This window comes from Acartia tonsa, chromosome 3 (genome assembly GCF_053477335.1).
Source record: "Acartia tonsa isolate MP-2025a chromosome 3, ASM5347733v1, whole genome shotgun sequence".
Taxonomy (NCBI): domain Eukaryota; kingdom Metazoa; phylum Arthropoda; class Copepoda; order Calanoida; family Acartiidae; genus Acartia; species Acartia tonsa.
The window spans coordinates 1252002-1264328 of NC_137262.1; the positions used below are offsets into that span (position 1 = coordinate 1252002).

Below are 12327 nucleotides of genomic sequence, written 5' to 3' on the forward strand. Positions count from 1 at the left end.
AGAATTGGAAAAAATATTACACATCCGAACCATGTAGAATATACATCCCTGGCAGAATGGAGACAAGTATTATTCGTCGGAACTTTCGTCTGAAAACGAAGTACAAGACGAAGAACAAGACGAAGAACAAGACGAAGAACAAGACGAAGACCTGATAGCTCCCAGTCAATCCCAATAATTCCAGGACTTTACGTATATATATATTTATATGTAATTTTTTTTTATTTCATAAGTTTCATCTTCAACTTTTTTTTATAATATCTAGAAAGGAGTAGTTTCCCAAAATGCATTTGAAGTTAATTTAGTGAACCGTATATTTGAACCTGTTTAAATGTGTTTAAACTCTATTTATATGGCATAAATTTGAAGAAAGTTAAATTTTCTACCACGTACTTTTACCATCTTAACAAAGAAAAATATGCAATTCACAAAATTAAGTTCAAATGCATTTTGTGAAACTACCCCTTTCCACCAATTAAGTTTAATGAGCTTAAAGTTAAGAGCTTAAACTGAAAATTTTTTGTTGTATAATCTGTCGCATTTTTTGTAATTCAGTATATAGCAGTTGTAGTTTACCCCCTAAACTAAGGAAAAAAAGTATTCACAACTAGCTTTTGTTAATTTTATATATTTGTTTAATTTTGTATATAAATATTATATATATGACAGTTATCGTAGGGAATGTTTTAATTAATACGGTGGTAGATTTCCATGGTAAAATCCGTAATGTTTATGTGCTGTAATTAAAAAAGAGAACGTTTCAAATTTGTATTAACTTTTTGTAAATGAAATTTGTCTATATACTTGTTTACAATATAAGATATACCAATATGTGATCTTGCTGGACCCTATTATATTAAAATTCCCTACGTCAGTTTTTTGGACATTTATTCATGAAAATTTAATTACCAGTGATAATTTGTTTCTTTTCAAATTTAATATAGAATGTCTGACATGTCCATGTCAGCCACAGCAGCAGCCGACTTAGAGAGAGACGAACAGCACGAAGAACAGAAGCCGGAAACCACAAGTGGGTGAGTAATATTTTAATATGTATAAAACGAAGTAGAATGATGTCTGTCTGTCTGTCTGTCCGTCCGTCCGTCCCTAGCTATATTTTGGTAACCATTCATCGAATCGGATTCGACAATCCATCACAACATAATTACATAAATACATATTACATATTTTTTGGTAATTACTTCTTTGGGCAAAGGTCCGATTACCTGGGATATATAATATATATTTATATATTTCAGTGATAGCGAAAAAGAGAAGAACGAAATGAGTGTGTCTGAGCCTGAGCTGCCTGCTAAGCTGGCTGACCTGCCTGATACCCCTCCTAAATCGTCTGATACAGAAGATTTGAACCTAACTTTGGATTGCACTACGTAAGTTTATTTATTTTTGTTACCATTCTATTTCTGTTCGGAAGGTGGTAGTAGCCGGATTGAAAAGAGTAGGATAAACATTATTGTTATGGCGAATAATTATAGTTTCATTCAGGGGTGTACATTACGCACAAGATTTATTTTGTTCCCGTGGTACAAAATTTTGTATTTTTTTCCCACCTATTTTTATCTCACCAAGTAGGGACGGAAATGGAGAAATATTGAAAGAACTAAAATTTTTGGTCCTACCACACATATTTTAGTTATTTTCCCCCCACCACCTGAACAGGGGATCCCATATAGGATATACACCCCTGATATTTCAAATTAGCAGCTACGCTAAACCCTCTAATATGAAGTATATCTCTTAAAGTTTCTTTTGCCACTCCCTTCCCTTGCCGGTACCTATGAGAAGAACCCGATCTGTTCAGTGGTTATCGAGATCCTTCGGTACATAAACACGGACATCCTGTTACTTTAGTATTATTTTTTTTTTTTTTTCAGGGACGACGATGGATGGGAGACAATGCAGAAAATAAAACAAGACCTTGGGGCAGCAAAGCAAAAAATTGCTTCTTTGGAAGAGGAGATCGCTTGTTTGGAAACACAAACAAAGTAAGAAATTTTTTTCACTTCTTTTTTTGGTATTTAATCCGGGCGACTGTGTTGTAAATGATTTTTCGGTACAGACAAATTCACCTTTATATATTACAAAACTAGCAAGTATGCCTCTAGGGGTAAGGTGGGAGGGGTAAATGTGGACCAAAAAAAAGTTTACTATTTAATTATAATATGATTGCTTAATTCAGGGAGCAATCCAAGAGATGTCCGGCGGCACAAAAGGATGACCAGAAGGTCGGACAAGCCTCTGTTATGGAAGGAGAAGCAAAGTAAGATATCCTATTATATAAAGTAGTAAGCGTTTTTTGTCTGTCCCGAAGGATAACCGCTAAACCGATATTGTTCTCCTTTAAAGTGAAGCTTCTTATAGGTCCTGGAAAGGTTTTAAACTATTTTTGTGCAGGGTGTCTTCACCCCCTCCCCCAAAAAATATTTTTACTCTTCTGAAACTGAAATTGAAAATGGGAAGATGTTGATTTTTCCCCTTCCAACCTTAAGTGCCCCTAGAGGTTTCTAGGGGCGTAGCCACTAGTTTCTTTTAATAATCTTTTTTCATACTTTATCCGGGCGACTGTGTTGTAAATGATTTTTCGGTACAGACAAATTCACCTTTATATATTACAAAACTAGCAAGTATGCCTCTAGGGGTAAGGTGGGAGGGGTAAATGTGGACCAAAAAAAAGTTTACTATTTAATTATAATATGATTGCTTAATTCAGGGAGCAATCCAAGAGATGTCCGGCGGCACAAAAGGATGACCAGAAGGTCGGACAAGCCTCTGTTATGGAAGGAGAAGCAAAGTAAGATATCCTATTATATAAAGTAGTAAGCGTTTTTTGTCTGTCCCGAAGGATAACCGCTAAACCGATATTGTTCTCCTTTAAAGTGAAGCTTCTTATAGGTCCTGGAAAGGTTTTAAACTATTTTTGTGCAGGGTGTCTTCACCCCCTCCCCCAAAAAATATTTTTACTCTTCTGAAACTGAAATTGAAAATGGGAAGATGTTGATTTTTCCCCTTCCAACCTTAAGTGCCCCTAGAGGTTTCTAGGGGCGTAGCCACTAGTTTCTTTTAATAATCTTTTTTCATACTTTATCCGGGCGACTGTGTTGTAAATGATTTTTCGGTACAGACAAATTCACCTTTATATATTACAAAACTAGCAAGTATGCCTCTAGGGGTAAGGTGGGAGTGGTAAATGTGGACCATAAAAAGTTTACTATTTAATAATAATATGATTGCTTAATTCAGGGAGCAATCCGAGAAATGTCCGGCGGCACAAAATGATGATCAGAAGGTCGGACAAGCCTCTGTTATGGAAGGAGAAGCAAAGTAAGATATCCTATTATATAAAGTAGTAAGCGTTTTTTGTCTGTCCCGAAGGATAACCGCTAAACCGATATTGTTCTCCTTTAAAGTGAAGCTTCTTATAGGTCCTGGAAAGGTTTTAAACTATTTTTGTGCAGGGTGTCTTCACCCCCTCCCCCAAAAAATATTTTTACTCTTCTGAAACTGAAATTGAAAATGGGAAGATGTTGATTTTTCCCCTTCCAACCTTAAGTGCCCCTAGAGGTTTCTAGGGGCGTAGCCACTAGTTTCTTTTAATAATCTTTTTTCATACTTTATCCGGGCGACTGTGTTGTAAATGATTTTTCGGTACAGACAAATTCACCTTTATATATTACAAAACTAGCAAGTATGCCTCTAGGGGTAAGGTGGGAGTGGTAAATGTGGACCATAAAAAGTTTACTATTTAATAATAATATGATTGCTTAATTCAGGGAGCAATCCGAGAAATGTCCGGCGGCACAAAATGATGATCAGAAGGTCGGACAAGCCTCTGTTATGGAAGGAGAAGCAAAGTAAGATATCCTATTATATAAAGTAGTAAGCGTTTTTTGTCTGTCCCGAAGGATAACCGCTAAACCGATATTGTTCTCCTTTAAAGTGAAGCTTCTTATAGGTCCTGGAAAGGTTTTAAACTATTTTTGTGCAGGGTGTCTTCACCCCCTCCCCCAAAAAATATTTTTACTCTTCTGAAACTCAAATTGAAAATGGGAAGATGTTGATTTTTCCCCTTCCAACCTTAAGTGCCCCTAGAGGTTTCTAGGGGCGTAGCCACTAGTTTCTTTTAATAATCTTTTTTCATACTTTATCCGGGCGACTGTGTTGTAAATGATTTTTCGGTACAGACAAATTCACCTTTATATATTACAAAACTATAGCAAGTATGCCTCTAGGGGTAAGGTGGGAGTGGTAAATGTGGACCATAAAAAGTTTACTATTTAATAATAATATGATTGCTTAATTCAGGGAGCAATCCGAGAAATGTCCGGCGGCACAAAAGGATGACCAGAAGGTCGGACAAGCCTCTGTTATGGAAGGAGAAGCAAAGTAAGATATTTCTTTTAATATTATTTTTTCATACTTTATCCGGGCGACAGTGTTGTAAATGATTTTTCTGTAAAGACAAATTCAACGTGTTCCTTTATTTATTAAAAGCGAGTACTAGCAAGTACGCCTCTAGCTGGGTAAGGTGGAAGGGGTAAATGTGGAACCAAAAAGTTAACTACTTAATTTAAATAGATTATTATATATATATTGTTTAATTCAGGAACAAAACAGCTGCAGCTGGCTCTCCAGAAAATTCGGATGAGAACGAGGTTAAGGAAGTCACTGTTATGGAAACACCAGCAAAGTAAGATTTTTTAAAAATTGTTTTTACTACTTTATCCTGGCGACTGTGTTGTAAATGATTTTTCTGTACGCTAAACCCTCTAATATGAAGTATATCCTTAAAGTTTCTTTTGCCACTCCCTTCCCTTGCCGGTACCTATGAGAAGAACCCGATCGGTTCAGCGGTTAACAAGATCCTTCGCTACATACAAACAAAAATCGTTTTACTTTGTAGTATAGATTGTTTAATTTCAGGATGGAAGACAAACCGGATTTTGATATAATTTATGAGAACATAAAGAATCCCGGACCAAAAAGCCCAGGTATAGTACAATATTTATACTAGCGACTGTGCCCAAAGCATATAGTGAAACATTTCTGTACTAGGCACTAAGAAAATGCCGTAATACATTGTATTATTACACTAGGTTAGGTTAGGTTAGGTTAGGTTAGGTTAGGTTAGGTTAGGTTAGGTTAGGTTAGGTTAGGTTAGGTTAGGTTAGAATAGGCTAGGCTAGGCTAGGCTAGGCTAGGCTAGGCTAGGCTAGGCTAGGCTAGGCTAAAACTAGAAATATTACTCTTTCTATTAATACACTAGGTTAGGTTAGGCTAGAAAAAAAAACTATTGTAAAATTGAAGTATTTTTTTGTAAAAAAAAATAATTTTAAAAAATATTTTAATTTCAGTGTATCGGGTGTCAGATGATGAGCAGGAGATGTTTGAACCACCCCCTCCTACAATCCCGCCAGCATCAAAACTGAGTAGGCGCAAAAGAACTGCAACACCGGGGAAAATCAAGACCTGCGCCCATGGACGCAATCCCCGAAGCGAGCTGCCAACAAACACAAGACTCATCGAATGCACCTATTTGTGTCCAGACTGCCGCGTCTTCTTTCACAAGAGGCAAAAGGAAAGAAAAGAAGGACAAAAGTAAGCTGATGTATAATAGTCCTTCCAGTCAGATCATATATAAACTATTTGTGATAAAAAAGTGATATATATCAAGATATCTTGAGTCAAAAATATGTTTAACCACCTTTAATTTGTACGTACATTAATCTATATGACAGTTTTGACAGTTTTGTTCTGACGATGAGAATATTCATATAATATTATATTTGAAACCGCTATTCCTATATAGCAAATTTTTGAAAATTTAATAATGGAAAGTAACTTCGTAATATATTTTTCTTGTGTATAAAAATGTTCTAGTATAAAGTACAATTAGAATCCAGATCTCAGCAATTAAAACCTATGTATATTTGTGTTAATTTCTCAGCTTAAACCGATTAAACATGCAGTTATATTATCTGAATAAAACTATGTAATATTTGGTCATTTAAACCACGTCTAGAATTATAGACTAATTAAGAAAATTTCTGTGAATATATACCTATATAGTATCGCGCTATCGTACCTATGTAAATCATTATGTAAAAAAATATGTTTAAGTGTTTCAATCAATAAAGATAATAATGAAAACAATTTTTTTTTTATTTTTGCGATTTGCGATGTTTTTCTATAATTAAGGTCGTTTTTTACCACTTTCTCGTGATTTTTACCACCCGTTTTTACCACAATTTTTGGTAAATTTTTACCATATTTACCCTATTTCTGGTAAAATTTTACCAATTTAGGGCAAAAATATTACCAGGTGTTGAACAGTTTTACCACTTTTTCGGTAAAATCTTACAGAAATTTGCGGTAAATTTTACCAAAAAAGTGGTAAAAATTGGTCAAAATCTGGTATAAATTTGCGTCCTAAAATGGTAATATTTTACCGGAAATCTGGTAAAATTTTACCGATAATTGTGGTAAAAATCGATGGTAAAAAGCGTGAGAAAGTACCACAAAAAGTGTTTTTACCACGGTTACGGTAAAATTTTACCACCTTTTAAATCGTATAGGCTGGTAAAATTTTACCATAAAAGTGGTAAAAACTAGGTTTTTTTATGGTATTAATTCCGTCCTGGGCCCCCCCCCTTGAACTGTCCTTGTGCTTGCAGCTGGCTAAAATAACAATAACCCCATCCGCCCAATTTATCACATCCCCTCCCCTCCTACTGGATAAACGAACTGACCAATAAATTAGTTCCATATTAGCAAGCTAAATTGACAACAAAGTTTCCCCTGTCAATTTATATTCACGTATATCTTTTAATGTGAAATGAGGAAATCAATAAATAAAGAAAAAACAGACAAATGCTTTAATAAAATCAAACTGCATAAAATATGTTTTAATAATGAAATTATGGATGGATGATGCAGTGGCGTGCAAAGAATTTTGCCAATAATGACATTCCCCTTTAACCTTATTGAGGCAGGTGTTTAATACAGACAACAAAGATTGGATATTTTAATTGTTAGGGGGACCCCTTCCCCACACACAATCAACATACTCAAAAGTGAAACAAGCCCAAATTAAATTTTGAAGCGACCAGATTTTCTTCACATCCTTTCTTAAATTTAAAAACATGTGTATTGATAAATGTCCAAAACTAATGGATTCACAATTTACATATCCCCACACAGTTTCATTAAGATTTGCTTATTGGTTGAGGTGCTAGATCGATCCCTAGATTTTCACGTTATAAATCTTACAAGGTTTCGTGAATTTTTTTGTTTAATGTTTTTAATATTATAGTGTGAAACTACTCTATAGTTAATTTGTTCCGGATATCCATCCATAATTTTTTAGCTTCGCTACTTATGGATGTTGTCGTCCCTAGTTTTATTTATGGATTATTAAATATCTCTGGAAATTCTAAGTTATAGAAATTGTAGTTGCATATCAAAGATTTCTAATCTCATTTGCTCAATTTGCCTTTGAGTGCAGTAAAAGATCACTGAAATAACAGATCTATAGAATAGATGTATATACAGACAACTACTTCCCTTCCTTTGAATGACCTTTTTCGTCTGCTTCTAAATTATTTTCTGCTACTTGGCTGTGTTAATATAAGCAACACCATGGGTTGATTTTTAATGACCCAATAAAAAGGTTGCTCAAGGTTGATGCAAGGTTAATCCTTTCTCCCTCTCGTGTTTTACTCTAATGCTGAAATTATAGACCAATCGATGTCCAGCAACGAAATTAATTCGATAAAAATCACGAAATCTATACATATATTCAGCTGTCGTTGGGGGGAAACATAGTAAAATTAACGTCCTCTCCATTTGCCACTCCAAATATTATTTAGATTCATTTCACTTGTTGGTTATACCTTTTTCTTGGTCGATATCTTTGAGACTTCTAATTCATTAAAATATGAGAGGTCATTAAATCCTTATACACGCGCGCACTTAATGCCGCACTAATAATTTTACAACAAACGTACACCAAATGTAAACAAAGCGGCTACGTTATGCGTGAATTTGAGTTGTGATTGAATTTAGTTATAGATTTTGATAAAATACAAGTAAAATGCCTAAACAAAAGTCGTCCTCTTTAGTTATTTAACAAGATTTTAAATTTTTAAAGCAAAATTCGTATATTTGCTGTTTTCTTCATTATTTTACTCTAGGGATTGTGTTAGAATTTCTACCGGAGCTGGAGATTTATTTTATTTCAGATTAAATTATGTAACTGTTTACGTTAGTTTTTTTACTTTTATATAGTTAAAAATAGTGAAAGTGAGATTAAGAAATTGAAAATGGTTTGTTTCCAGCAGAAAGAATAAAACATAATTGGGGACTAGTCTCTTTCGTGGCAACGCCCCTCAAGGGGCGATTCGTCGTATTTTTAAAATGGCTTTTTATAGGTTATTTTAGGTTATATGGGTTAGGTTATTGCCCCACACAGGGTTAGAGCCTCCCGCAGGGGCTAGAAATAGGAGTAAAGCTGCTGTGAAAAATACGAAGAATCGCCCCTTAAGGTGCGTTGCCCCTCGAAAGGGACTATACCCCATAGTTGTAAGAATAGCATAAATATTCAAGCCTCAAAACAGGTAATTTGTTGTCACTATTGGTTTTGCCCTTTACCTCGCGGGGCTTCCTATAAAGAGGGGTAACCAATGCCATCTAAAAAAGCATAAAACTAAAAAAAACTGTCAATCTTTCGATGTTAGAATATAAATAAACTTTCCTTATCTTTAAAATAAATTGAATATAAGACGGTGGAAGTGAGGGGGGGGGGAATTCTGTGCTTGACTAGGCATTTACAGGGAAATCACTTTTGTATTTGATTAGGTTTAGTCGACCAGTCTGAAGGAATTCTTTATTTAATTAATGTCTAACAAAAATTCACGAAACCTTTCCAAACATTCTCTTAGTTACATTATTAAACAAAAAAATCACGCAACCTTTGCAAAATACTAAAAATTTTGGTAGACAAAACAAAAAACTATCCATCTACCTTTCTAAGTGATCTGAATTGTAAGAGTTTTTAAATGGGTGGGGCCAGTGGTTCCATTTGGGGAAGGAAATTTCACTAATAATAATTGGGTGTTTCCAGAAAATGGCTAAAAAATATAGTTTATTGTTTTAGCTATCAGGATTAATGGCTTTAATGGATTTGAAAGTGCTTTTCGATTTATAAAATAGACAGGTTTTCTTTGATGATTTAGTTTTTTAACCCATGAAAATTTTGAAAGTAATCATATTGTTTATACCTACCTATAGAAGCAAAACAAAAATATGTAATAATAAATTATTTCTAAATAATCACTACATGATCTATGAAAAATTATAATTATCTAATGTTTTATTTTTGGTTTTTCTTATCTACTTAAATTATTAAACTTTTTTGCTTAAATGTTGTACAACCCAATGCAATGGTTGTACCTTAATGAAGGGGAAAATAGGTGGGACAAGACCCACCACAGGGAAGCGTAGAAAGGAAGGAGTTGTGACGAGCGTAATGGGGGAGGGGAGGGGTAAGTGTAACTAGGGGCAACTACCTGTAGATTTTGGTAAGCTGTCAGGGGCCACCATAATAAAAACTATTGACGCATTTTTTGCGCAATAATTTTTGATATTTTTTTATTGAGAAAGTTCTTTTAAGTAGGTACTTTCTTAAAAGATTAAAATAAAAAACGACGTAAAAATTAACAAAAATCTAATAACCCCTGAAAAAAACCAAGCAAAATATTAAAGTTTAAGGGGAGTGAGGTGGTGCGTCTGAACGCAAGCAATGCTTGCCCCCGGCCGCTTTCTCTCTCTCTCTCTCTCTCTCTCTCCCTACCCCCTCTCTCACTCTCTCTCTCTATCTTTCTTTTTTACTTTCTTTCTGATTTATATAAGTTCTTATGTAGAGTATGAGGCGTAGAAATCTCTGAATGATCTGTTTAAGTTTTTAGACTTTTTCATTTTTTTGAAGGTAATTGGTTTAGTCTTTTTGTTTTGAGGTTCTCAGAGATGATACAATGGCCTTTTATATTGAATATAACCCCCAATGATGATACACAAAATTACCTCTTCTGGAGATTACAATTAGATTTTGAAACGTATAGACACTTAACTTAATGAACCAATCAATCAAAATTTTAACGAATAAGAAAACGTTATTAAAAAACTTAGTATAAGACTTGTGTAATAAACAGCCTAATGTTAATTCTGTATTTTCTTGGGTGTTGTCATTCTTGTTACACACTTACACATACACACACACACACACACACACACACACACACACACACACACACATGCACGCAACAAGGACCATATTATCTTATTGTGTGCAGACATCTATTAAAAAAATCTGAGAAAGTCATGATTTGGTCTAGTAGTGTGTGGCGACGTTTTTACAACTCGGCTAAAAACGGTATATAATGAAGATAGCGAAAAATATAAATTCCACTCTTAACTTTATATTGCCTAGCTATCATATTATTGTTATTAAATAAATGGCATAAAATCGAAAGAATTTCTAAAAAGTAAAAGTATTTTTTTTTGGGGGGGGAGGGGGCGAGTGGTTGATTTCTACGTACGTTTTAAGGTACTATCCACCAAAATAATTATAAACCTTCCCTGGAACCATAAGAACCCTCAATGTAAAGGAGAACCTTATCAGTTCAGCAATTTTATATAAGGGTTTATCATAAAGCAGAATATTAAGATTTTCCAACTTAGATTTAAAATGTATTCTTTTTAACGATAGTACTGAAAGTGCCATTTGGTAACTTTAAAACATTATAGTGTACCAATTTCCCTAAAAAATAATCTTCCCCTGACTGACAGACCCTTTTGTATAAAACCTTTGCCCTGTTAAAACATTTACCTATGCTATTTTAAATTTTGGTTGAATCCCAAGAAACCTTTTTCATCTTTGCTACATCAAATCATACAGTTTTTAAAAGCGAAGCTTTTCTATAATTAGGGTCCGTCCGTCCGTCCGTGACGGATAGCTTTTTCGTAAATCTAAGCACGTCCTAACGAATTTAAATTTTGCTATGTGATCCCTGTAGTAGGTACAATTTAGAAAGCGTAGCTACTCTGTAATCGTTACCAGAATTTCCGTACGTCAATTTTCAACATGTTGATTTTTTCACATTTTTTACTTTCACAAATTTAAATATGATCTAATTATCTGATTGATCTGATTTGTGTATACTGATTCCCGGGACAATTAAGTACAATATTATAAGCGAAGCAACTCTATAATAAAGTCCTTAAAATGTAAGTATGTCCTTGAACATTATCCTGCATCAATCAATTTTTCAACAAATTTACTTACATTTTTGGTTCGACTCTTATACATTTATATTCATTTATATTCAGTTCTGACACTATACAAGTGTTAATGCCCTTTTGTCCTACCGTGTCAGAGCTTCGCTTTTATGGATGTTGTCATCCTTGTTGAGATACAGGGAGATACAGGACAATGGGAGATAATTCAATCTAATTTTCCTTCAAATAATAACAAGCTTTCACAGACATGATTTTGCATATTAGAAAAGGTGGGATAACTATAATTTGGCTTCAATTGTTTTATCCCTGTATCATTGATTATCTTTTTAGTGGCAAAGCTACTCTATAATTTAAATGTCCGTCTGTCCGTATGTCTTATTTTTGGGGAAAACGTGATTTTCTCGGCATCTATTAAAGATAAAAGGCTGAAATTTTTTGCAACATTTCTATTATTAAGAAGCACAATTAACTATCAAACAGCAATGGCGGTCGGACCGCTTTTTAGCAGGTTTTAGGCTATTTTTGTATTTTCTCCATATCTTTGGTGTTTATGGTCCGATTTCCAAGATGTTTTCAGTTATAGATATCAAAATTAAATTTCCTGTCATCTAAAGAAAACAACTATGACGGTCAGACTGCCTTTATGCAGGTTTTAGGCTATTTTTGTATTATTTCTATTTTGTGTTTATTTTCTCCAATATATATATTTTTTATATGAATCAATACACTTTAAATCTACTTGTACGTATTCCCATCCATGATTTTTTTGCTTCGCTACTTATGGATGTTGTCGTCCTTGTCTTTTCACTTTTAATGCGTATTTTATCAACCTATGAATGGAACATTTTAAAACCCTATTAATGTTGTTCTGTTCGTCGGTTAAAACCATAATCAAGGACTTACAAATCTTTTTTTTTCAAGAACGTGTCCTAACTTTTGTGATTTTGTTTTAACCCATTATCGACGATCTTCAAAAGTTCAAAGTTTTGATTCACCGGGCTTCAACAAAATAGA

At 34.0% G+C, this 12327-nt stretch overlaps 3 protein-coding genes across 3 annotated transcripts in view; all 3 read left to right on the top strand.

Annotated features, from left to right (window-relative positions):
- The first annotated feature begins 928 nt into the window (after window positions 1-928).
- On the top strand, window positions 929-2431 carry LOC145312997 (uncharacterized). The gene is made up of 4 exons (XM_080152215.1): window positions 929-1034; window positions 1260-1391; window positions 1896-2006; window positions 2201-2431. Exons 1-4 carry the CDS (start codon window positions 946-948, stop codon window positions 2283-2285), a joined length of 417 nt encoding a protein of 138 aa, XP_080008341.1. The 5' UTR covers window positions 929-945; the 3' UTR covers window positions 2286-2431.
- Window positions 2432-4329: 1898 nt separating this feature from the next.
- Window positions 4330-6171, top strand: LOC145312999 (uncharacterized). Its single transcript, XM_080152216.1, has 4 exons — window positions 4330-4404; window positions 4625-4708; window positions 4942-5009; window positions 5373-6171. Exons 1-4 carry the CDS (start codon window positions 4388-4390, stop codon window positions 5618-5620), a joined length of 417 nt encoding a protein of 138 aa, XP_080008342.1. The 5' UTR covers window positions 4330-4387; the 3' UTR covers window positions 5621-6171.
- Window positions 6172-8610: 2439 nt separating this feature from the next.
- The window catches only part of p120ctn (adherens junction protein p120), a 258351-nt gene continuing 254634 nt past the window's right edge, over window positions 8611-12327 (top strand). Inside the window, exon 1 of the mRNA XM_080152242.1 lies at window positions 8611-8633. The gene's annotated coding sequence lies outside the window, so the exon portion shown is untranslated. The remainder of the gene's footprint in view (window positions 8634-12327) is intronic.

Bases quoted from the DNA above. Each gene is read 5' to 3' on its own strand.
- LOC145312997 (XM_080152215.1), top strand. From the start codon at position 946: ATGTCTGACATGTCCATGTCAGCCACAGCAGCAGCCGACTTAGAGAGA. The intron at 1,035-1,259 runs GTGAGTAATATT...TATATATTTCAG, and splicing joins AAGCCGGAAACCACAAGTGG to TGATAGCGAAAAAGAGAAGA. The intron at 1,392-1,895 runs GTAAGTTTATTT...TTTTTTTTTCAG, and splicing joins CTAACTTTGGATTGCACTAC to GGACGACGATGGATGGGAGA.
- LOC145312999 (XM_080152216.1), top strand. The intron at 4,709-4,941 runs GTAAGATTTTTT...GTTTAATTTCAG, and splicing joins GTTATGGAAACACCAGCAAA to GATGGAAGACAAACCGGATT. The intron at 5,010-5,372 runs GTATAGTACAAT...TTTTAATTTCAG, and splicing joins TCCCGGACCAAAAAGCCCAG to TGTATCGGGTGTCAGATGAT.